This window comes from Rhipicephalus sanguineus, chromosome 2, assembly GCF_013339695.2.
Source record: "Rhipicephalus sanguineus isolate Rsan-2018 chromosome 2, BIME_Rsan_1.4, whole genome shotgun sequence".
Taxonomy (NCBI): domain Eukaryota; kingdom Metazoa; phylum Arthropoda; class Arachnida; order Ixodida; family Ixodidae; genus Rhipicephalus; species Rhipicephalus sanguineus.
Window position 1 is genome coordinate 144,077,198 of NC_051177.1, and position 27,038 is coordinate 144,104,235.

At 44.2% G+C, this 27,038-nt stretch overlaps 1 protein-coding gene across 1 annotated transcript in view; it reads right to left on the reverse strand.

The window, feature by feature from the left end:
- LOC125757384 (zinc finger protein 429-like) overlaps positions 1–23,885 on the reverse strand; it is a 40,392-nt gene extending 16,507 nt beyond the window's left edge. The window contains exons 1-5 of the mRNA XM_049412943.1: positions 23,879–23,885; positions 22,606–23,166; positions 9,026–9,122; positions 8,903–8,958; positions 7,386–7,451 (exon numbers count right to left, since the gene is read on the reverse strand). Coding sequence (XP_049268900.1) covers positions 7,386–7,451; positions 8,903–8,958; positions 9,026–9,122; positions 22,606–23,166; positions 23,879–23,885 — 787 coding nt within the window. The remainder of the gene's footprint in view (positions 1–7,385; positions 7,452–8,902; positions 8,959–9,025; positions 9,123–22,605; positions 23,167–23,878) is intronic.
- Between the last annotated feature and the right edge of the window lie 3,153 nt (positions 23,886–27,038).

The window sequence follows — 27,038 nt, forward strand, 5'->3', positions numbered from 1 at the left end:
AACGTTATACACCACTCTGAGTGACTGCCAGTTATGTTCTTAGATGTCAGCCGTCATTACAGAACTCGTATTTATATGACGCATGCACGTGTGCATAATCGAGGGACAACATGTGCCCTCTCCAATGACAGCTATTGTAACCCTTACCCAATCTCAGTAATCGTTTGTACGCAGCAGCAATGTACTGCAGCGAAAGCAACTTAAAGGGGCCTTGCAACACTTTTTCAGCACAGTCATAAAACGCTGCCAATCGATGGTCGAAGCTCCTGAGAACATACAAGCCAAACATTATAGCGCAGCACACGGCCTGGAATTTACAATTAATTCTCAAAGTCAAGTACAAATCACTCCCTATTCTCTCTACAAAATGATGCAATATACCCAAGTTACTGTGCCATATACCCAAAGTCCCTGGCCGTTGGCTGATTTGAGCCTCGTGAGTTGCACAGTTAGTGTGGCCGCCGCGGGATGTCACCACATGCCCGCGCACTAGTAATGCAGAACTATCGGTAAATTGACTATCGATAGTATCGATAGTTTTTTTGAAACTATCGATAGTGTAAACAAACTATCGATAGTGCTACTATCGACAAACTATCGATAGTGCAATCGGTAGTACCGTCGTAATATTACTACAGCGATGTTACTGCTACGCGTGTTTATTGCTTTTTGACTTATTCGGGTTTCACCCACAAAGACTGTTAGCAACGTTTGACGCAGACCACGCCGTAATGTTTGAGAAGCTTCACAATTGTTTGAGATCATTCTGTTAAGATTACGCGCCGGACAGGAATAGTCAAGTTTCTTCGAGAGCTTACGCGAGCGCCAGCAATAACGCTGGAAGGTTTGATGACTGATGTATAAAGAACGACGCGTTCCACCGATGATCAGATTACTCAACGGCTGACGACTGCTCCCGTCGCTATCAGTGCGCAGCACCTATCGCTTGTATCATGAGCTTTGATTTTCTGGACACAAGTTCGCCCAAATAAAGAGCTCTGTATTTCCCAGTCTTGCTGCAGCATTCTTCACCGTCAAGACCACGTGACGATATTATCGATAGTGGTGTGAATAATGATGCGGTTGGTGGCCGGCCATATTGCGAAGATATTTGCGATAGTCCACTACCAGCTTCGTTTAATTTATGAGCAATTTTTGGCAGAGAAATTAATTATTGCCACAATGAAAATGGCGGAATATATCCATCAATAAATTCGTATCCAAAAGCAACCAGTTACACCTTACAATTAACTTCATGATATTTTTTTTATTTTGAAATCATAAAATGCAATATCAATTTGAAGCCGCGCAGACCCACCACATGTAAAGGCTTCCTTTCTACTACAGCTGAACAGTTTGACTTTATAATCATGTGTCAGCAAAGCACTCTGGTGAAGAACTCAATCATGTCAACTTTCTTGCCCTTCAGCCTGCTCCTCCGGCTCCCCTATGTACCACGAGAGCGGGGAACCAAGTTTACTCTGCAGTGAGTCCGTGCTGTTGATTTTATACTATCGATAGTACCATCGAATTTTGTACTATCGATAGCGCTATCGATAGTATTTTTCACAATCGATAGTTCGACAGTGACTCAGCTATCGATAGCATCGATAGTACCATCGATAGTTCTGCATCACTACCGCGCACACGCTTGCGATCACACTGAAAGTAAGCCGTACATTTGAAGAAATTATAAAAAAGAAAGCGCTCAAGGTCATGGCGCGCGCTGATGACGGGATGCACCTTCTTTCCCCCTTGTCATCCCCTCCTCCCTGCGTAGCTTTCAGCGTGCGGCAAATCCATCGTACTTGACGGATTTAAACACTTCGTGCGGCGGTTGACTCATGAGGCAATAAGCTCTTTTAGTGAAGCCAGCAGACAATTACTTGCAAAAGTGTTGCAGGCCCCTGAATGAGCATTCCGCACGTGACAGAGAGTTATAACACTGATTGTTGGCGGGCCAGTTGGTACATACTGAGCGTGAAACAGCGCGCCGAGACGGGACAGAAAACGAAAAGAAGCGCAAGACTGTTATAACTGCTGTCATTTGGTATTACTACTTCTTTTTCGCGGTGGGGTTAAGGCAATCTTTTTGGGGAGATTTACGGCAGTGCTCAAACAACCAGGAGCGCCGCTCGAAATTCGAAAATCTCCCGGGCAAATCTGGAGAGTTGGCAGGTATGATAACACCTCGTCCTCTACTGTTTAGCAACAGTTCCCTGATATTGCGAACATTTCGTTACACATATAAGCATGCCCTAAGAACCATAACATGCCAGAACGTATGCTACTGTTAACAAGATAAAATAGAGCAGCAGCAGCACAAGTTGCTATTTATTTAGCACTAATGCTGAAAGCCCAAAGGGACGCCTATTAAAAAGTGCACAAAGTACATCAAAGTGAAAAAAAAAGAATAAAAAGGCAAGTTCTCAAAAATACTTAGCAGAATCAAAAAAAAAATTTTTCACTAACATAATTTCTTTTAAGCACCTGTATGAATAACCGATACACTTGTAATACATAAACTTTCAAATACAATCAACTCCACTGTCTAGAAACACCCAAACAAAAGATTGACACAGAGGCTCCAAGAGGTGCATATAGTGGAACCCTGAGAGAACAAACATATCAGCATAACAGGAAACGATCAAGTGATGTTGCATACAAAGCAAACCACTGACGGGATAGGTTGCAAAGATGCAATGTAATTACAAGACTGCAGCCATTAACAAAAAATAACCTGAGATATTAAAAAGAATGTAGACAACAGTGGTTCACAATATAATCTTCTGCATTTAAAATTGACCTCAGAGTGGCGTGATGTTTTGTGGCAGGCACCTAGGGAGAAAAAGAGAACGAAATGTTACACAACAGTCAACAAATCCAGAAAGAAATTCACCAGACCTACAGGTATTGCAACTACTAAATGAAATGCAGATAGGATAGCATTTGAATTTTGAGCTAGCTGTGTTATCACAGCGAGATTTTGCTTTGATGGTGGTTATTTGGTTTCATAGAATTTGGTGCACAAATTTCAGTGAGGTAATATTTCTGTGCATATCATAGTTCCCTTAACATTGCACCTGTTACATAGCTATCTCCTGAAACCAGATCGCTACCTATCAATTGCTAAAAACCTAAAACACACCACAGGGTCAATGGTAAGGTGCTGCTGTAGCAGTGTTGATCTACATTTTCCTAAGTTGAGCCATCTCACTACGACGCATTCTGCTGTTTCATGCACAAGAGATCTTCTCGATAACTTTAACACGCGCACTGATATATCAGGTCTTACAGATAATGTCCGTGAATGTGTTTTAAAATTAAAAAAAACAGATATTTGTGCACTTTTGGCGGAATCGCTCTGGTCACATTGGCACATACTGCATTTTCCAGTGCATAAGACTCACTGTTTTTCAGTTTTTTCCTGGTGCATTTTATACAATAGTGAGTATAATAAATGCAAAAAATTGTTAGCCATCCCCCTCTGTGAAGGAGGATGACCAGCGAAGCTGTTCAACACACGACACAGGGATGACAGTTTGGTATCAAACGCCAGGTTGTGAACATTCTCATTGACGTTCGAGCCACTGTGCAAAGTCTACCGTAACACATCGACGATAACATCGCTGTCGAGGTGCACATTAAGCGACGCTTCCACGCCAAGCCCACCAACTAGTCTGCATTCTTCACTTTGCGACATGCATGCATGTTATTTTTACGAGTACGCTTCACTTCAACACACACACACACACTGAAATCTAGCTTACAAAGACAGTCACAAAGATGCCCTAAAAGTGCTTTGCTTCTCAACACAAATGCATTGCTGGAAGGAAATTTGTTCAGGGGCAACATAAGCCACCTTATATCAAGATACGAAGACCTGAGGACCGTAGTTATTATTTTATTGTTTGCTTTTGCCCTGAGGCACATGCGTGTCCTTGCAAAGCGTGGACACTGCAACTGCTGGTTTCATTTCAACCATGGATGACTACCGCCATATTGGAAAGCCCAAAGAAACTAGATTTTTTGCACACAAAGCTTTTTTACATAGATCCCGCGAAACTCCCTAATGTTCGCCATACACAGCTTCAGTGTAAAAGTCATGCACGCTAACATGACCAATATGTCCATATTTTATTCTCGAGTATGATAAATTTTGCACGATAGCATTCTTAGAGACCTGCAATACTTTTTGAACATGGTAAGAAAATGCCGCCGATTGCTAGCCGAGGAGGCTTCTGTGAACATGTGAGCCAAACATTATAGCACAGTGCACAGCATGGAATCTACAATTAAATTTTGAAGTCAGCTAGAAATAGGCTCACTCTCATCTCGACAAATGATGCCATACACCCAAAATTGACTACGTCATACACCCAAAAGCATGTGGACACGGTCATTGACTGAATTTAGCATTGTGAGCTGCACAGTTACTGCGGCTGCCGCGGTGTGCTGCGATGTGCCACGCGCCGCGCTCTGCTGCCAGCGTGTACGTGATCGTATTGAAAGTGAGCCGTATGTTCAAAGGCACAAAGAAAACAAGCTCAAGGTCATTGCGCGCACTGACATATGGCAGGAGCTTCTTGCCCCTTTGTCACCGCTCCTGTGCCGCTTTCAGCACACTTGCTGGGTTGAAAGCCGAGAGAAAATGCCTACAGCATGCTGCTAATACCTGTACCTCCACTTGCAATAGATAAATACTAAAACTTTTTACAGCAGTCGATTCATGAGGCAACAAATTGTGATAGTGACGTGCGTAATTCGATAATTACTAGGAAAAGTGTGGCAAGACCCCTTAAAAAAGAAATCTTGTTATAAAAATGGAGTGAACGTGGCTTCAGATGTCGGCTACCTGCCGTTTGAGCAGTGTGGCAGCCGTGGATGTTATGGCAGCAATCAAGGATGCCATTGTAGTGCATACTATTCGGCTGTTCTAATTGTTTTTTTCTTAAACGACGCCTTAAGCCCACGGAACTAATGCAATAAATAAAAAAAGGGCACCACAACATTTAATTGGTACGTTGTAGTGCCCACAATCTATTAAGTTACAAATACGAAAGCACCACTTTGTTATCATCATCACCGGTTTCTGTGTGGGAAGTATCGGCAGTAGTTGCAGCTTCCAGCTTCCGGTTGCCATTTATCTTTCGTATGCATGTGTGTATGCATAAACACGATGCAATCATTGTTTATGCATTCCTGCAAAGCAGATAATGCCATATAGGCAATGCCAACTATGTGCTTCAAGGCGCTTACAAAGCCATGTAATAGTTTACGCAGAGGCGATCAATGGTGCCCATCGATGATGCCAACGAAGCAGAAGAGCTTTGACAGTGCGCTGGAGGATGTGACTTTCAACAGCTTCAAGTGGGGTGAAATAAATATTGGTTTTCTACTGCTGCTTATGGATATTCAGTGCTTTGTGCGACTTCGACATTTCGCAACGAATGTACTCGACGTGTGCAATTTGTTTTATCATGTCGAGTCAGTTAAAAATGAGTATGTCTAATACACAGGTGTCTCTGCTGGCAGGAATGGCGGCTCTTCTATCAAGATGCTTGCCTGCCCTTGAAAGGTAAAAAAAAAAAAAAAAAAAAAGGAGAGAGAGAGAGACCCTTCCGAGCAAGTGCGTAATAAAGCTGTCACCACGTCGTAGTGTAAGCGTAGTGACATTTCATTTCATTTCCTTGTTCTTTGAATTTTCAATGAAATTTTTTGTATGGGATATTCGATTCGATATTTCTGGCCACTATTTGGCACTATTCGATTCGAGATGACAATTCACTATTTGCACAGCCCTACAATATATATTTCGTGAGTGAGTCTGAGTGAGCACCACATTTTTTGCCGACCTATGCTTCTGCCACTTGTTGATAGATACAAGTAATTCGGCTCTGGCTTTTGCACAATTTATACAGAAACAGGAAAGGGTTTCGTTTACTTGCACGCAATTTTGCAGCAATCTGCTGGACTTCTGGGCAAGTAATGACCATTAAACCTTAAGTCAATTTTCCCCAGAAAATGGCGCAGGTATTGCGAGAGAAGGTTACTGCTGTTTCCTGCGCCAAAAGATGGGTGTCCTCGGGAACCGCGGAGGCCTGCAGTAGGCTGAAAAGATAGCACCCTAGAGTCCTTGGGTTTTGTCTACAAAAGACATCTCCAGTAAGAATGTGAGTCAAAGGATGAACATTGCGATACTTTGACAAGTTCACGCTGTTCTCTCAAAGGCCAACTCCTACAATTTTTTGACCATGTGAAAGTAATGGCGATTCTATGTACCTGGGACACTCCTGTCATGCACCTGATAGTAGAAATGCTCAGTAAATTCGAAAATAGTTTTAAATAAGCAAGAAGGCCCAATACCAAAATCCAACTGAGCAGTGCTGTAATAAGGGGTACAAAGCTGAAGTCATACAAGGCATGCTGGTAAGGCCAGTGTGAAGGACGAAAGCCACGAAGAGCACATGACCAGAAAAAACGTGACCATGCCATCCCATTCATGCAATGCCTCTGGTTGAGAGTCCCACCAGTGAGGTGCTGGCCAAACACACACAACTGTTGCCTTCTTGGCACTGCAGCTGTCTGCACTGTACCCAAACACCTGTATCAGCGCTTCCATCCCTTGCTTCACAGTACTCGGGCTGACATTGCACATGATGTGACCAATAAGTGTGGGAAGCCAAGAGGGAAGCTCAAGGTTAACAAAATTTGTTTGTACAATCTGCATCAAGCCTGCAATTTTGCATAAATGACGGAATTGTGCAATGGAACATACCCAGAGAACTTCATTGAGATCCACTGAGTTTAAAGAGGTACTGACACCTTTTTTCGAAGGCGAGTTTACTCTGCCATGCAAATCTCCTGTATGCAGAGACTGCTCTGAGCAATTGTGAAGTTCAGCAAATGCTGATAAGATATTTTATTTTGATATCAAAGTCAATTTTTCCATGGCGCACCTACCGACATAGACACTAGCTTGACGTCAGGCTACAGTACTAATTCTGGTGACTTCACGCAGCAGTCTGGCTAGTTGTGATGACGCCAGGTACTAAAACTTCCAAGATGGCCGCTTGTGCGTCATCAAAACTTCCAAAATGGCCGTTTGTGCGTCACCAACGGAGCCACGGTGCGGAGCGGCCGCGGAAACGTCACTGTAAATTGTGCGAGCACGTGACGAGAAGCTCATGCAGTGTTGTGACGTCAGGGTACAGTAGGAACCGAAACTGGCTTTCAAAAACATACTGTAATTAATTTTTCAGGGTGCACTCGCGCTTAGCGCTACCTTTTCTAGGTTCTTGAGGGCTTGGCCTCTCATTAAGGGCTTGGCTTCTCTCTCTCAAACGACAACTGAAAATTGTCGTGTCAGTACTCCTTTAATATACCACTGCAGTTGGCCTTTAAGGCATCCCGAGTCAACAACTTTATCTGAACGGCCTTTAGCTCCATACCTGCCCAGAACACCAAAGAGCACAAGGTGTATCAAAAGGGCATTTCCTACACCACTGCACAAAAAAAAAGGCTCTTTTCCAGTTTTTTGTGAAGAGCATGCAAGTGAGCGACAGTCAAAACGCGCTTTATGAACAACTGTGGCCTTGGGTAACTATATGAATACCTGAAGGGAATTTTTGAGGGCTCTTTTCTTTGAGACAACAGCTGGTTTTCAAGTGGTCTTCATTACAGATATGAATACCAGTGATTTAGAAGTCATGACACATGTGAAAGACAAGGTTTCCTTGGCACAACTGTTGTAGGTTGTAGGCTTGCTGTAGGCAACTATTGTAGGCTTGCTGAGTAATGTTCATATTAAACTTAATGTCTCATCATCATGAGTTTATCAGAGTGAATATACCAATGTAAAGCGCACTGTTATTGTGGAGCTGAGGGCAGTGCAATTAAGGAAACAAAATAATTTCCAATAGAAATTGCAAGTGCCTCCATTTTTCAATGCTTAGTGTGCCGTACATATTGATGACAAAAAATAACATAATTGCAGTATTGCTGGGAGAACCGTGGTTGACATATACTTATAAAATCCATAAGCCTAATACTTGACAATAATCACCCACTTAATACTTTCTTTTATATGCATTTCGCAGCTTCCTCAGCATGGTGACCACGTGTAGGCAAACTTGTGTAGACAGCAAACATGGCGTATATTCAGCAGTTCAAAGACGGGAAGGCTGCTGCATTGCAGAAGTGTGACAGTGATGGGCCCTTGGACTAGGGCTCACAAAGCTTCTGTCTAGCTGGCACTGATCTTACCAACAGTCTGGCGTCTTCCCTGAAAATAGTGCACACTCCAATGGACTTTACTGTTGATCCAATACCCTGGTGACGAGGTGAATAAGTGTGCAGTTCCTGGACCTAGTAGTCCTCGTGGGCTTCTGCTCAGCCATCAGTCAATATCCTAGAGAGCCTGTGAATGTCAGGTGCAGACAACTATTCAAAGACAAAGAGATGTCGTGTACACCTACATGCCAGCCGCACATGACCTGCTGCTTTCCTCCTACTCAATACCTCATTCCACTTGTGCCTGTCTAAATAAGGCAGATGTCCCAAAGTCATCACTGCAATGGTGGACATTTTATTTGTCAGTTTGTGTGTTCTGCCCTGGCATGTGAGCTTAACGAACTCTCCGTGGCTTCAGAACATTCCTGTAATGTATCAGTACCGCAATGATCCCGCTGTTCGTTGCTTTCATTGTGAAAGCTTTTTTTTTAAAAAATACAGTGGAATCTGTTGATATGATGTTTCTGAATATTAGAAAATAAGATGTGTCATCTGAAAATCGTACAATGCAAAGCAAGCTCAAAAACTACTGAAACAGGTGCACACAATCACAAAGTCAACAGCAATGGTTCATGCGGAGTTTTGAAATGGCGAAGTGGCGGTGGCTCACCACACTCTCCCAGAGGTGATTCCTCCTTGCTAGCTGCTGCAGAATCTGCATGGCTGCTGGTGTGCAACATGCACTTCACAGGTCGTTGGAATGTTATTGAAACTAGTGCACCATAACACTCACAATTCAACTTTGGCCCTCAGACTAAAGGAGTAGCGAAACATCTGACCACAGCAGCAGTTGGACAGGAGGGTGCATCTGAACTGGCTGCCACTGGAAACTGAACATGAAAACATTACACGCAACTTGACTAGCAGAGTTACTCGAGGAGATAGCAAGTGTTAACTGGGACAACATTGGTCTTAGTGAGGTTAGAATAACAGTGGAAGGATATGTAGTATATTTACTGACGGGCACATCCTCTGCAACGGAGCACTCTCTGATAAGAAAGAATGTGACATAGGGCTTCTAATTCACAATGCAATTGCAGGTGGATGACTGCCTCAAAATTTCCGAACCGCTATTTTTTGTTATGATTACTTTCTGTTTGCGGTGCGGCTGGGGCTGTTTATCGGGAGATTTACGGCCGCGCCCGAACAATTAGGAGGACTGCTAAAAAATTGCGAGTCCCCCGGCAAATCAGGAAGGTTGGCAGGTGTGTGCATCCCCTACAATCGTGCATGTTGACATTGTGGGGCCTAGCTCCTCCGCGAAGCGTCCGCTTTCTCTTTGGGTACTTGTCCATTTTTCACAGGATGTCTAATTGCAAGAACATGGCTTGCTTCGATAAGGCAGGCATGTGTAAATGCAGCCCAAAAACGCTGCCTTGAGCACAGCAGCACAAGCTAATGCATCGAAAAAAATAAGAGAGACTGTACAATGCCAATGCCATCTGTAACCTAAATGCGAAGGCGCATTAGGGCCTCCAAGATTTGCGCAGACCATCCTAGGGAATACGATGTGCTGCTGATGGGCGATGCTGATAACCCGTCAAATGAACGACGTAATGTGTATGTCCGCACAAGGGTTTCCGCGCTCACGCGCGATTGTTGCACCCACCGTCCGTGGCAGTGTGGGCTGCACTTGTTTGTACCCGAGCGGTAGTGTACATTCACATGAAACACTGCGGGGTGAAAATCGGTTCGCTATAACTGTACTCTATGCAGGCTAATGGGCATTGGCCAGGACCAAAGAAAGGTTCGTATCACCTTGAAATTCGTACAAGCCGTGATCATGGGTTAATAAAGGGCAGAGGCTCACTGTGGTTAAATGTGTGACGCAGGTCAGCCAGATGTACGAAAGAAGCACCCAGAAACAAAGAGGAATGCTATTGTGCACGTGTTGATAAACATAGAACTAAACACAGACACATAAAGGTAGATGTATACACCCGTGGTGCATATACCTCGAACAGCAGGCAAATATTGCAGCACTCACAGTTAGGCCAGTGTAGCTGTTCTATGCTCCTCGAAGGTGGTTGCAAGACAAGTCACACTCCAACCAGAAGTTTGCTCTGGTTGGGTCGGAAGTTGGGCCCCAGCGTGGCCTCAATGCCTCAGGGCAGTGGGGGACGCCGCGGGGTAGCCTGCCTCAGCAGCACCAGTATGCATTCCAGTACTTTAGAGCTGGTGCCGGGGAACTCCCCGGGTTCAGCGGCAACAGCACCGGGCAATGCATAACCTAGCAGAAACCCAACGATGGTGGAAGGCGGGGCAAGGCCCAGCTTAGCAGGGTCAGGACTGTGAAGTCGGAGCTGTGGCACGGTGTTTGATCCACACTATCCAGTCAATCGCTTATCGAGCCGTCTGGGTCTTCAATCCGGTTGTCCCCCCATTGCTTGAGAGCACCTCTCGCAACCCGCGCACAAATCAAATGCACACCCGCACTTTTTCGTTCCTGCACACTGAACACAAGGACCTCAGAGCCCGCGCACTTCACATTCTGGCCCCGCACTCCGAACACAGGCATTTCACTTTTAGGCCCCGCATGCGAAACACAAGCACCAACGTCGACATTCATGCACTTTAAAGTACAATCCATATTCTGAGGAGAACAAGAGCAATATTAACAGGTAAGAAACAGGCCAATCGAGACGTAGTGATGGTAAAAAATGAAGAATTTTGCCCCTGAAAGGAATTATGATGACAAAAACAAGCACAATATTTTGACATAGAAAAACTGAATTAAACCACAACTAGACTGATTTCTGAAGTAGGAAGTGAAGTTAGAAGTAAAGCACTGAGGCAAGAAGTAGGCCGGCTTTCCCTAAACACAAAAGAATTAATTAAGAAATGGCTACACATGAGAACACCTAGAATTATATTCGCTGAGCTAACAAAGCTGATCAAGAAGAAATGTAGTGAAATAAGAAATTACAATGCCAACTAGATAAGGCAGTAGTAAAATAGGTGGCAGCATCAAACCCGCTAAAAGGCAATTCTGTTTAGAAAGGACAAAAATACATGCACTAAAAATTAGCAGGGCAATGTTATCAGCAATTTCAACAACGTAGTGAAGGTGGGAGAAGACTTATATCCTGAAATGTATGATTTGCACATACGTCATCCATCATTGAGTGAAATCAAACTCTAACAAGAGGTTGAAGTTCCATATGTAACTACTGACGAGGTTTAAAAGGCCATACATGATACATCAAGGGAAAAAGTGGCCAGAGAATACAGCATAAGAGTAGACTTTAGCGAAGATTAAGGAGATTTTTTGTGAAAAGAGCTTGCGACATTCTAGACAGAATGCCTCAAAAGATCAAAAGTGAGAGAACGCTGGAAAAATGCCAACAATATATTAATACACAAGATGGGAGACATATAAGACATGAAGGATTATGATGAAAAATCCGTAAACAAAGTGTGTGTGCTCGAGCCGACGTTTCAACAAGTGGACTTGTCTTCTTCCAGACAAGCTGGAACTGAAGGATCAGTTCTGAAAGATTACAGTACAATCAGCGTACTTTCACTATTACACAAAATATTTATGAAATTACATTCAAACAGGATAAGAGAAATACTTTAACCAACCAAGAGTGTGATGTGACGGCTTCAGAAGGTGTGCGGTGCCCGATACTGCTATCAGCCGACCACTGCTGCGCCCACCTCATCTTCGACAGCACGCATCACCACCATCTCCATAGCAATGCAAATGACAGCCTTGCAGAACTGTGCAAGTACTTTTGGGTCATTAAGGGCACCAGAGTGTGAGAGGGGCATTTAACAGGTGCAATGTGTTCGCACGATTCAAGCTCAAACCTTCTCTAGCCCTTATCACACCAGTATGGTGGAGCGATCACAGTTGTTTCAGGTTGTGGGTGCTGACTTTACGTGTCCCATTTTTACTAAAGGAAACAGTGCTGTGAAGGCATGCATTGCAATTTTTACATGTGCCGTCGTTCGGGCCATCAACTTAGACTCTAACGCAGTTATATGACGATGGGGCCATCAATCCGGATTGCATTTTGCGCAAAAAACACGAACACAAAGAGAAGAACCACGAGACCAACGCAGACTAACAACAGAGTTGTTAGTCTGCGCTGGTCTCGTGGTTCTTTTCGTGTTTTTTGCGCAAAATGCAATCCGGAATGCAACACCAACTCGCCCAATGCTCCGTTCTTTTAGGCCATCATTAATGGCTTTCGGTCGGTTTGTTCGTGATGTAGTTTGCGTAGTGTTGCCTATGCTAAAAACCATTTAGCCTTTCGTGCTGCCAGTCGCTATTTAAAAGCGATGTACAGTCGCGCTCAATAGGAGTTGAAACATGCTGCCTGTGATCAAAGCAATGCCAACACTGCACAACACAAAAAACAATTGGTGACATAAACACTGTTTCGACTACTGGTATTTGCAAAACCAATTTCCCATTTGCTGGTATTACAGTGTACGCTTGGGGCCCCCTCATCAATGACCACTGTGTTACATATTGAGTGCCACTATACCATCTTTCGTACTACTTCCTAGCACTAGACTTCTGCTCTACTAATTGTATTACCTGGAAATTCATTATCAAAAATGGTGACATCAAACCGTACAAAATTGCAAATTAAGTGAGGATGGTGTGTAGTGTTATTGCATATTGTAAATACAGCCAAGCAAGACAGCCCATGTCATTAGAAACATTTCGAGAACGTCCTAAATATTTTATGAATAAAATTTATGCATGGGATACAGATTGCAGGCAAGGAATTTATGTTACTACCAGTTCCATAAATCAAACACATAATTTGTTTATGCCGTACTTGTTGCAACGTACGTAACGAGTCCAATCCGCACTAGTTATCATTACTGCAAGTGCCAATATTTTCTTTCAGTTTAGCGGCATTCGCTAATGTTTGCCACAGTGTAACAGTAACATAAGAAGGTGCCACTATGGGAATTCTGAAACTACCGTGAGCAGTGCAACAACAACAGCAAAAAAAAAGGCACTTAGTTGGCCAAATAAAAATGTCACTTTTTTACCGTCCATGCACACCGGCGAATGCGAGAACGTTGAAGACGCTGGTGGTAGACGCTTGCCTGGTTGTCGGGCTCCTCTGGGGCGATTCGATCGTTGTCATTAGCAGTGGACGCTTGCCGAGTGCCTAGGGACGTCTTTTAAACATCTTCTTCGATCTGGGCAACACACCACACCTTGCAAATTGCATCCAAACGAAAAACAAACCACTCGAGTGTCGTGATGCGACGCCGATAGAATCTACTCTTTTTCGTGTGCATGTTAGGAGCATGCTCTCTGAATCAGGGTGACGGCTGGTGATGCCACGAAGCTCTTTTCTCGCGCTTTGTAATTCGCAGCCGCATGTTGTCGATCGTGAACCTTCACCCAATTTTCAATGGGCCGCACCACTTTTCATTCCGTGTGCTCCACACTTTCCCGCCACCAATCTCCTGACGTTTTCTCGCTGGTCTCCACCACAGGTTTTGTTTCGAAAGCTAGATAGGACCATTGGAACAATGCAAAGAATGCGCTCGAAGCTGTTGTCACTAGTTCAAGGAGAAGAGAAACAACCGCGTCTACCGCGCGCGCTGTATGTGCGTACTGTGCCCGTGACTGTGCCACTGTGCGTACCCACAGTAGCAATGTAGTGCTATGGCTAGTGTGCCGTCTCTGCTCTACGCTGCGACCGCTCGATAATGAACGCGGCGAAGGCGCTGCGAGCAATTGGTGCTCGTTTAACAGACGCCTCTCCTGCGTCTTTCTCATACGGACCGTTATCCAGCTTGCACAAAGGGGCCGATCGCGATCGAAAAATGCGTTCCCGATCGGGCTCGATTGCGATAGCAAATGCACGGTGTGCCAGCCGGTCGTATTAGTTTGTGAGGCTTGAATGAGCATGCTGCAAGGGGCAACTTACTGTGGTGTAAATGGCAATTTTATGTTACAGTGAAAATACCAGCGTCCAGCGGCCGTATAATGAACCGCTGCAGCATTTACAGCTTCAGTGATAGGCACTATGACGCTTCGCGGCTGCTGTTAGAAGACGAATCAGTGTTTGAAGCTGGCCACGTTTTCTCCTGTAGCGTAAAGCAACATAGAGAAGAGCAACCCATGAAACAAAAGAACACTATAAAACGTCGAGACTATCGAGACTGACGGAAACCTGCGTGGTCAGGTAAAGACACGAGGACAATTAAAATGGACCCATTTTAATGGGGGGGGGGGGGGGGGGGCAGACTGTGGCGGAAGTTGCGTTGTCGAGACAGGTAACCTTCAGCAAAGACTCAAACAGCACATGTATGACGTAAGAAAGGTTTCATTGAACGCGCTGGCTGAACGCGCAAAAGCAAATGGCCACGAAATAGACTGGGATAACGCAAAGATAACGGAAAAAATGCCCCCACCTCCCCGAAGGGAATCGTGAGGAAATGCGAATGCATTTCTTGCGCCGAGAGTACACGGGGTAGTATTAATGGCGTAAAGCTGGACACATCGACGCGCTCAAGTGTCTCCCTTTTGGGCGCCTCTTTCAACGAACGCTTCCTACGTGCGCTCGTAATCACCTGATGTTGCCACCGCCTTCAATGCAGCACAAACGCGTTTAGAACGCGCTCTTTTCAGGCTGTGCCAAGGCAGCACAAACGCGTTTCAAACGCACTGCATTGAGGCGGTGGCACAGGGAGGAGAGAGAGCGAACGGCGAGAGAAGGAGCGGCGAAGCACTGCACCTCCTGCACTCTCTCCACATATGCGGGAGCTCCGCCGAGCTCCCGCGATGCGAGCGCCCTCACACACCAGAGCGCGCTCCTCCTCTCCACTCACTCCCCGCTACTCCGCCCGCACCACCTGCTCCGGTTGCTAGGGGCGAGGATAAGCGCTCGCGCCCGCAGCTGTTGCTATGGGAGAGGGAGTGAGAGCGGAGAGGTGCGCGGACACCGACGCCTGACATAGCCCGACTAAGAAATGCATTCGCATTTAAAAGAAAAGAACTGGACTTCTCGGCTTTATCTTGAATCTCTGACAGGCCAGAGCACACACGTTTGTCATGACGGTAACTTTCCACACATGTCCGCAAGTTGAATACGTCATTATTGTAAAACATACATAAACGGACTGTTTGCGCCAGGGGCGTAGCCAGAAATTTTTTTCGGGGTGTGTGTGTGTGTGTGTGGGGGGGGGGGGTTCAACCATACCTTATGTATGTATGTGCGCGTGTTTGTATGTGTGCGTGTATATATAGGCAAGCAAAATCAAAAAATCTCGAAGGGGGAGGTTCAACCTTCCCCCCGCCCCTGGTTTTCGCATTCATTTTTCACTGTGAACAAGGCTCCCGTGCGGGAGCCAGAAGGTCCTGCTTTTATGTGAAAATTCGTGGTCGGTGTCCATTTTAACACCATGGGCTTGAAATAACAATAAAAAAAAAAAAAAACCGGTGACAGCGGCATCGTGCTCGTGAAAAGCAGGGTAAAGCGGTAAAAACGCCTGGCTCCTTCGCGTACGTAGCGCACTGTGGCACGGAGCAGAAAAGTACCATGCCACCGATAATTTTTACTGCACTTTTCCGGATTGTGCAGTCTCTACTCTGACAACTCTAATGTGGTTAAATAACGGAGAAAATCAAGGTTGTTTCATTTTTAAATTTCGCGCACAAATCTCCGCACGTGACGTCACGGATTTCAAAGTGTATTTTTCGTATTGTGGCGACATTAATTGGCTCAACGTGCCCCCCCCCCCCCTGAGGTTTTTTTTCTGAACATGGGTTTCAGCACCAAATACAAGGGTGGTTTAAACCAAAAGGTACGAAATCACAGTGAGTATAAATGAAGACTATTCAAAGTATACGCTGTGTGCCTGATCACAACGATCCCATTGATGAATGAGCCGAAGGATTCCGTGTTTGCATAATTCCTGTGGCTGTGATGAAACCCAGTCCTTCACAGTGTCGTTGAGTTCGTCATACTAGCTGAAGCGCTTCCCTTTCTGGTGTGTTTTTCGGGAAACCAAACATGTGGAAATACCAAGTGATGAATGGTGGCTGGTTTAACACCTTCCGCTGTCAGAAATCGGATAAGGCCCCGCTGCTCCTCAATCACCGAATTTTGCAATGTGAACGCCATCCTGTCTGTGCACTACCGCCATGTCAATTGGACGGCACTCTTTATAAGAGGCTCTGCTCTCTACTGCACATGCGGGCGCCCCCGCATGCTCCGATCCACGGCAGAGACTCCAATCGCATCCCTAGATGTCTTGCTACATTCTCCCATAGCAGCATAGGCATGTAGACGGTCATGTTGCTACGATGTTTTGAAGTTTATTTATTTCATTATTTTGGTGGTACATGTATTTAAACTTTTAGGGACCCAACAAAATTGTTAACAAAATTTGTACCTTTTCATTTGAACACCCCTTGTATAAAGAACAGAGGCGGACGGCATGGCTGCCCTCTTCTTTCACCTTTAATACCTCAATAATCCTAATGATGATTGTAGCCACCCAGTGCGCGACCGTCATCGTCTTCCATTTTCAACAGGGAGCACAAGATGACACTCGACCACCCATACCTGCCTGGACCCTACGTCGGATAGAGGGCAGGCCAACCCCTCAAAAAAGATTTCTGCCTACACCACTGATGCTGGTGATCACGTTTCACTTGCACCTCCCATTTTTTTTCTTCGCTCAATGTTATTAGGGAAGTGAAACATCCGTTGGCCTTTCACATGTGAACCAGTACACAGTGGCACACAGAAGCCTGTCATAGTGGCCAAAGAACAGCACCAACGTGCTTGCAGGGCTGTCCCCGCGCGAGCCACTGCACTCCACCTGACACTTTAGAACCAATATGTCTCCCCGAGAAGAAACAGTAGTCGTCAAAAGGTGTCAAAAGTGCGGTCAAAAGGTGTCTGCATCCTGGAAGTGGCAGCGCTGGCATTGAGGCACCCTAAAGATGAACTTATCGAAGCAACGCAGTAGCTGCCATAGAAACACACACGATCAGGTCCTGTTGCAACGGGCCTTTTTCAGAAGGGTAGTCTGCGCATGCGCGGCAGCGGTGACGACACGCGCGCCATGTTTTTTGAGGGTCAAAGCGTGGCGACAGGAGCGAACTGAACGCCACCTGGCGTGGAAGATTTGCAAATTTTTCCGAAAAATACCAGGCCTCCGAGAATGTCTACCGGCATGCGGCGGGCAACTTCGGAGGCCATGGACCCTCAGTTTCGATTTCAGCGATCTCCACTAGAGGCGCTGTTCAGGCCTGAAAAAGGCCCACTGTCCATGGTCAAAGTCGTCACCACAGCAGGACTGGGAGGTGGCCCTGTTCGGCTATCAGGACCTCAAGACCAAAAAAGGCCCTGGTTAAACAGACGCCGGCGACGTTGCTTGCCAATGGAGCCCAGGGGCTCCATCTGGTACTGTGAGGGGAGGAGGCCAATACGGCCTCAACCCATTCACCTCTCTGTAACCCATTAATGGTTAATACTGTAAATGTTTTGACCACCACCACAGCAACCTCAAAAATAGAAGGTATGCTTCTCATGACAACAGTGCAGAACATTCTAGTAGAATACGTATTGCGTAGCAGCACAGAGACGAGGGCCCGTGCTGGTTGGTGGTGAGAGCAAAAGGTGGAAAAAAAGCAGGCTTTTAAGACTTTCCTGTGACACTGATTCGCGCCGGCATTGCCGCATGCTATGAGTATACCTCAAGATGGGAAGGTCTGCAATGACCTTGCTCTTTTCTTTTTATTCACATTTATACAGGGTCATTTCACCAATGATCAATTTTAGCCGCTCATTCTTCAAAGCTCCGGCACGAAGAAATTGACGCGCCATGCCATTTCGTTGCTCTTCATTCATCGGAAGCAGATGAAACCGAGGAAGCCGCTTGCGAAAACATAGAATTGCTCATTGAACCTAAAAAAACACGAACATGTAGGACTGCCCACTTCCTCAAAAACGTAGTTTGGGGTGGTCGTAGCATTCTTATGTGTGCAGCAGCATTAACGAAGACCAACCATTGTGTGTACTCTCTAAAATTCAATCACCATTATTCTGAGGGTGAACGACATACAATGTACAAGTTCATTAAATTCATGGTGATGTAGATGTGCTGAAATAAAAAGGTTTGATGCATCATGCAGGTTTTGGTGTGCCATCTTGTTGCACGGACTCTGCATGGTCGCAAGAGACAAACGGTGGCGCCGGCGAGTCAGTTTTGACAGTGTTCACTGTGTGATGCCAATCACCATGCATTTGGCGGGGTGCAAAACTCATTGATGGTGCACGTTTTCTTTTTTGTAGACTCAGTGACCACTGACAGCTTACCACCGTACTGAAAGCAAGGTAAGGTCATTTTAGTCAACTGCACACACACAGGGGACATTTTGTGCAATCCCTTACTTCCCCAACTTTTTTGTCTAACAATTACACTGTGCACAGACACACAAGCTTCTTTGGTACCAAGTGGCCTTGAGTTTCTGCTTTCAGCTGTGTGAACTACCGACAGCGAGGATATGCCTCCAGAAAAGACAATACAGGGATATCAGATTCTTAATCACACAACACAAAAGGGACATGGATCAATATGAGGCCTCATTTCACTAGCCAACGTTTCCAAAACTTGCCTTAGTTTGACCCAGAACAATGCAAGTCGCCTTGTCGAACTGCTGCTTAGCAGTATGAGGCCCCTGTCAATCCTTTTTGGGTTTTATCCACTTACTGCAATTTCCTCTCATGACACCGTTCCCTTTTTGTGCAGGTTACAGTGTAACCTTGAACAGAAAATTCTGCATTCCAGGGGGGTACATCAAATGCAACTGCCAAAAGCAGTTGGAACTAATACTGGGATAAAAAAAAACTAGATGGATGGCAGAATCTCTATACTAACAGTACCTACTGATGAAAGTTCATCAATATACCTCCATTCACTGGCAATAATAAATGAGAATAGTATCAGGGCATCATTCAACTTCCTTTGCAATATTAAGCGTAATAAAAAGCTATGACTTGATATACTATTAGTATGAGCATTGAAATAACAACAACGCATGATACTTGGAAAACACAGTAATTTATTAAGTGCGATGCAACATACTTACAGAATTGATTAAGTGATAAGAGGTTCAATGTAGAATTGTCTCAAAGAAATGCTTGTATGCAAAGGACAAGTGACAAAGCGAGACCGTAACAATAAATAGCAATAGAAAAAAAGGAGCTCCACGAAAGATCAGACATGCAGAATGCAGATGCCACAACATGAGCTTAATATGAAAAGACCACGTCGTATCGTTCATGAAGCAACACTGCAGTTATGCACCAGTTACCCAGATGAACGAAAAAGTAATGAAGGCATAGTTCTTAACAAAAAGTAACACTGCACAGTCATTTTGGACCAAATAATTGGGTCACTATTTAAACGCTCAACTACCATTCGAGACATAAAAAAGAAATTACCTCAACCTGAATTGATTTCGCAATGCTCTAATGTGTTCCCTATGAAGAAAAAAAAATATTCTAAGCCCTTCCACAAGTGTAATGTGACGATGGAAGACAGTGAAGCTGTGACTGTGGTGGGTCTGATGTAGCGAATACTATTGCTATCTATAAATTTATATATATGACTATTGACTATATTGAGCGAATAAAGAGACGCATACTTAAAGATCCCAGTGTTTCTCCTGCGCATGACACATATGATCTCATCAACGCCGGTCTCAAAATGAAATCTTGTTGTACATGAGAAACCCTGTTGTGTCGAAAGTACAAAAATGGCATTACGATTTGTTTTTCATGCAAGTGGTCTTGTCTTTGAGGCAAATTATTCATGTCATTCTGCCATGTCGGCGAAATCATACAGTTTAATGTTTACTTTTACGCCATGTCCATTTTTGCGACACAAAAACACTGGATTAGCCTAATTAATCGGCTCGCTGTAAATTTTAGTGCTACACATCTTTTGTCCGCAGACACATCCGCAAGAACCAAGCCATATAAGGCATCAATGAAAAAAAAAAGCAAAGGTGAAGCAAACGGGTGTCTGCTCAGCACCTGCTCCTTTTACCTTTAGCATTGCCATGTACATGTACTTGAGTGCCATCTGGTCAATCACCCGCCACTGTTTGGCTTTTCAAGCAACCATGTGCACCGCCCCATAGATAATGTAAACTGTGAGATTTTGTGGCACTGCTCTCTGATCATGGCGGGGTCACACAATAAGCCAAGTAACACAACATTAAAACTTCTCTGGATACATCAGTCCAACATAAATTACTTTCCTGCAACCAAATACATTGACACTTAGAAAAACCACATGCAATTAGCTTTTCTAGTGCACTTACAAGCATTAATTCGCATAAACATTAATATAGACAGCAATCACTAAAAAATGCTAGTGACATATCTAATATTGAGCATTTACCATCACTGATTTCAGGCATGAGTTTTTAGACAGCGTATTTAACGTTTAAGAGCTCCTAAATGTTGTCCCGTCACCAGGTAACACATAGTCATAGTAGAAGTTATGAATTGCAGCAGTCTCACCTAAAAGGAACGTCCCTGCAGCATTCAGTACAGGTGGCCTCAGTTATTTCTTAATATTATGGCACAACTCGAGTTTCGCTGGAACACCCTGTCAAGTCATCTTGAAGTTTAACAAATAAGAGCATCAAAGTGACAGGTCTGCCGAAAAATTAGCGTAGCTTACACTGGAGGTGCTTTTTTTCTTCTGTCTGTTTATTCTGTCTTTATTTCTATTTCTCTATTTCTTTCCCATTATTTATTCCTCTTTAATCCCTTTCTTTTTCTCTCTCTCTATATATTTCTTGCTTGCTTCACCTTCTTTCTATCCTTTTCTCCATCTCTCACTATTTTCTCTTTCTTTAATTCACTCTTTCCCATTCTACATTTCTTCCTCTCATTCTTCCCGTGCTATGCTTTACTCTCTTCCCTCCTCTCCATAAAATCTCTCCTCCTCAGTTCCCTTTCCCACTCCCTCGCTACAGTATACTATACAAGGATATGCTATGCTCTGCTAGCGTGCCTGGATAGCCGAGTGGTTAGCATGCTCGCCTTCAGATCGAGGGCGCGCGGGTTTGAATCCCGCCTCGTGAAGAATTTCTTTTTTGCCAAGAATTTCTCTTTTTCTTTCTTTCTCTCGCTCTGTACTCTTTCTCTCACCCACCAGGGTTATTACAGGCCACACTGGAGAAATCAGCGCACAATTTATGGGAGCAAAGAAGAAGAGGATGTACAGAGCGTGTGCTGGTTCACGATGGTGATCATTTCTGTTTCCAACGGACAAATTTCGGCGAGCTTAAACAGCTTCGCTGTTAAAGAGGTGAAGCACTGATAGCAATAGCAATGCATTAGAAGGCTGCATGCAAAGTAAGATTTGTAGTGTTATTACCGCTCTACATTGTAGTTGTATTGAAGAGGATCAGTGCTACACGTTAAGGCAGGGTGCACCACTCACGTTGAAAGAAGACGTATCATTACACGGACAATTCCACTGGCTCTACCATTTTCAATTAACTGGTGTTTGGTGTTATATATAAAAAAGGTGCTACGCCTAAATATATTGTTTTATCGGGTAGAAGTGCTGGGTTCTCTAAAATCCTGGAATGTAGTAACCGTACATTGCCACAAGTTGCAATCGTGGCCACGGATGAAGAGCAGCAGGTTGCCTCCGCAACTCCAACCACTCCAACTGTTGTCTGTTGCGGCCGCCTTCAGCAACGTGACCCTGCTTTTCTGAATAGCTCCGATTTTCATCATTGCACAATATTTCAATACAGAAATAATTTAGCATGGTGTCGTGTGCACAAGCAAACGCGAGAAGGGTGCAAAGTAAACACGAACATCATTCGATCACTGCAAACACTCGCCCAGACCATCATTATGACATATCATTAGACCATCATTATTACATATACACAGCTGTTGGCCTCCTTCATAGGAATGGTGCAATGTTTTCGAGTGTAATTGTAAGTGAATTGCACAAGGGAACTGGCGTTCACAAAGCACAGTTGTGGAAGCTCATTAACACAAATACACAAGTTCTCATACAGTTAATAACGTATAGTTCGACTTGTCAATGAAGAATACTGTAAACAAGCACTACGAGTGTAGTAATTGAAGAATGTCTCTATAATTTACTGTACGCATAATACTGCTCTAGTGACAACAATAAAGCAATGCCGCTACTACTAGACCCACAGCTTTACTGTTACCCTGAACAACTCGGCACTGTTATGGTGCTCTCAAAGAACCAGTCAAATGTGCCTCTGCAAGAAAGACTCCGAACAGCAGAACTTGCACTGAAATCGTCATTGACGTTCATGGTAATGCATGTGTTTCTTGAGGCTGTCTTTGCGCTTGAATGCCTGAGGGCATGAAGGGCATTTGTATGACCGCTCACTCGAGTGGGTAAGCAGGTGATTTTGCAGCGAGCTGCTTTGGGAGAAGCTGTGAGGGCATATGTTGCACTTGTATGGCCGCTCGCCCGTGTGGGTGCGCAGGTGCTCCCTCAGCGTACGCCTTGCTGGGAAGCTCCGGTGGCACAGGTTACACGTGTAAGGTCTTTCACCTGTGTGAATGCGCAGGTGATTCTTCAAGGTGTCTCTCAGTGAGAAGCTCAGTGAGCAATGGTCGCACTTGTACGGACGCTCGCCCGTGTGGGTACGCAGGTGCTTCTTCAGTGTGCTGTTTACCGAGAAGCTCTTGGTGCAGAGATGGCATTTGAAGGGCCGCTCGCCCGTGTGAACCCTCAGGTGTACCTTTAGGTTACATGACTGATCCGTTTTGTAATCACAGACGTTACAGTAGTGAAGACGTCCCTGACGTAGCTTCTCACCATCTGTGGCGGCTGGAATGCTGGACAACCACAATGCTGCGCAAGAGAAACAAGACGGGTTACTCAAGTACAGCTTTTCATTTCAAAAGGAAATGAATTGATTTTCTAATGTATTACACAGCAACCAGACTTTACAGCAATGGGCTGTGCTGCAGTGGGGACATCTTGATTAATTGAAAACCACTTAAGCTACTTAATTATGTAGTTAAACCCAAGTGCAGGAGTTTTTTTGCATTTCACTCTTGTCGAATAGCAACCCCTGTAGTCTTAATTAGAAAATGCCAAAGAAATCAAATCTGACGCAAGCAGACTGACACTCATTCAATGAAAAAGCTTTGAGGGCAATAAAAAAATAAAGCACTGCTGGTCAACATTCTTGATTTTCTCAATTTACACATACAAGATTGCTAAAGGACCAAGTTAGTGAAGTACACTCCTATTGTTACTTAGAAAATGTATCTGACAATCTCTTGCCATCTACTGTCCTGCTAAAGCAGCTTAATATTTATGACATTTTTTTTGTGCACAGCAATAATATCTGGGGTATTACGTGCCAAAACGACACGATTATGAGAGGCACACAGCAGTGGAGGGCTCTGGAAATTTAAACTATCTGGCATTCTAACGTGCACTGACATGACACAGCATATGGGCCTCTAGCATTTTGAGTTCATCGAAATGCAACCACTGCAACCGGGATTGAACCCGCGACTTTTGCATCAGCAACTGAGCACCATAGCCACCATACCACCCATGCAGACTCATTTTATGTATTTCAGTAAAACTTGCTGTTGGGCTAGTTGGTGCATGTTACAAGAAAATTATAAACATGCCCTAAAGAACATAACAGTGTAGAATGTACACTACCCTGTAGAACATACAGTAGAACAACAGAAGTAGGAATTGCTCTTATTTATTCAGCATTAAGGCTACAAGTACTAAGGAGAGGGCATCTTAAAGTGCAGAAAATGAAACGAAGTGAAGAAAAAAAAAAGATCAGAGTATAGAAATACCTTCAAAAATCAAAGAGCACTTTGCAGTCTTTTTTTTCTTTTTAAGCAGCTTTACGAATAATAAATAGTGCTTGTAATAGATAAACTTTTAAACGCAATCAATTCCCCTCTTTTGGAGTACCTAAAACAAAGACCTTCCATGAAGTGAATACAGTAGATGCTTTAGTCAGATACCACTTTGTAAGACAGTGGCATTTTTTCTTCAAAGGTGGATGAATATCATCCTGTAATGATGGGCGTACACTCCATATACTGATGTCATGAACCGATAGGCAAGTGAATGCACCGTCTGACATACAGACGAGACGATTTTTTTAGTCCCAAAGGCAATCAGCAGTTGCACTTCGGTCATCTGGGCGGAGCTTCTCCTGCCCTAAGATGTATCCAACCATAGGCGTGCACAGGGTTCCCCATCAGGGGGGGGCGAGGGTTCATTGCAGCAACCCCCACTCTACTAAGTCAATGTATGGGGCAGATTTTGCGGCCCCCCTCTTTTGTGACTAGAAGGGTCAATGTACGGGGCAGATTTCACCCCCCCCCCCCTCTGTGCGCACGCCTATGTATCAGACCGTCGAGAGAACAAGAACGTGACCATATAAATAATCTGCACAAGGCAAACCACTGACAGGACGAGTTCCAAACATGCAAGACAATTGCAAGGTACAGCAATCAGCTGAATGGAACACTACATATTCAGTAAAATGTAAACAGCAGAGGTTCATGATGCAACATTTTCCATCCAAAGTTGACCTCAAGGTCCTTTGACATTTGGTGTCTTGCACCTAAGGGCAGGAATAGAGGAACAACATATTAGAGACAGTGAACAGAATCACACACAATATCATCAGGCTTACAATTGCAGTTTTGAATTGCAGTTGCAGCTTGAGCATGCTACATAACGGCCATCTAAAACAGTGGATGCATGCAGAATGCAAAAAGGATAGCACCCTGCTAACAGTGGATTATGTCACCAAATGACATCTTGAGTTAAAATGCCCAAGGATGAACACTGCAGGGATACTCTGACATGCGAACTGGGCTATTCTCTTCAAGCATTTGGTTTCAACAATTGTATCGAAATTATCTTTAGTTGAAAAACTCTCTAGAACCCCTAAGAATGCTATACAACCCCTCAAAAAGACATTTCCTGCTCCACTGCAGAAAGGCAACAGCTATTTTCCGTTTTCGGTGAACAAAAATGTGACCAACAGTCATAATGCACTTCGTCGACAATTGTTCATGTCAGTGAACAATTCACGTCAATGAATGAACTGTTGAAGTCAATGAACAGCAGTTATTTAGGGGCAAAGGTGCATCTGAAACAAGGTTTCCTTGGCTTGACTTTTCTAGGTTCTTTTTTCACGATAAAGAGCTGAGTGACATACAGATTTAATTTCTTATCTCATTATAGTTAGTTAATCACTTAGAAATCAGGATTGTGCAAAGCAGTTCTTTGGAGGTAAATATAGCAAAAAAAAACACCATCACATGAAGTTGAAAGTGTCTACATTTTTTAATACTCAAAGAGTGTCATACATATACACCTGATGAAAACATAAGTACCATTATGACCTTGCTGAGAAGGTAATGGTTGACATACACTTATTGAATACCTAAACTTACTAAATGCATAAACTGAATACCTGAAAATTTTCACACAATTAACATTATTTCTTCTCCATGCATTTTGGAGCTTCCTTTGCATGATATCCATACAGGGGTCAAGTCATACCGGCAGTGAATGCAGCACACATTCAGCAGCTCAAAGCATCGAAGGCTGTTGCTCTGCAGGAGTGTGACAGTGATGGCTGCACGTACTACAGCTAGGTTTTATTCTTTTTTTTTTTCATACCTCACAATAAAGAAAGCTTATAAGGCCTCTGCATAGCTGGCATTGATCTTGCAGACAGGTTGGCATCATCTCTGAGGAAAGTTCAGACTTCAGTGTTCTCTTAGATCCTGGTCACAAGGCAATGATGAGCAAGACTCCTGGGCCTGTTCCCAGAAGTCTTCCACTCAGCCGCCGGTAGATCTTCTGTAGAGCCTGGGAACGTCAGCTGCAGACCACTTCTCAAAGACAAAGCAACTTAAAGCATCCGGGCACTGCGGCCGCACGTGAACGGCCACTTTCCCTCTCCGCAGTGCCTCAATAAACTGGTGCCTATCTGAATTAGGTAGCCATCGCCAAAGTCATAATTGCAATGGTTATAATAATTGTTAGAGTTTTACATCCCAAAACCACGATATGATTATGAGAGATGCCAGGGTGCTCTGCAAATTTCGACCAACTGAGATTCTTCAACGTACACTAGGCACACGGGCCTCTAGCATTTTGCATTAACGTTATATTTGCCAGTAAAGTCAACTTGGTTTCTGCCCGAGCATGTAATCTTAATGAACTCTCAATGACTTGAGACCTTTTCCGTAATATCTCTAGTACCACAGTGAGAGTGGGTGACACTCAGTGTGAAAGAATTTCGAATTATTTTTTCCTCATCCCACTGATAAAGCTGTTTATGCGAGTGTGTCCACGAGCAAGTTTAGTCCCTTTTTCCTCTAATCAGATGTGTTCAATGCATTAATTTGAAGTCATGAAACAGATTGTCATTGCATGACGAGGCCCACAAAATGACAAGGCTAGTAGCTATGCAAGCTTTTTTTTTCGTGACTGAAGTATTCTAGTACTAAAATAAGGGAAGATGCCATTTCTCCCAACCTTTCTAAAGCTTCATTGATCCCAATGAGTTTCTCAGAGTTGATTGTGCGAGGGTGAGCACACAGATCCAAAGAGCGCTGAGTGAAGTGTCTGGATCTATGAATGGCCAGCTTGAGCTCCTAAGGAGGCTACAATGACGTGAGGAGATGACTGCGTAGTGAGATGTTACTTAGAACCAC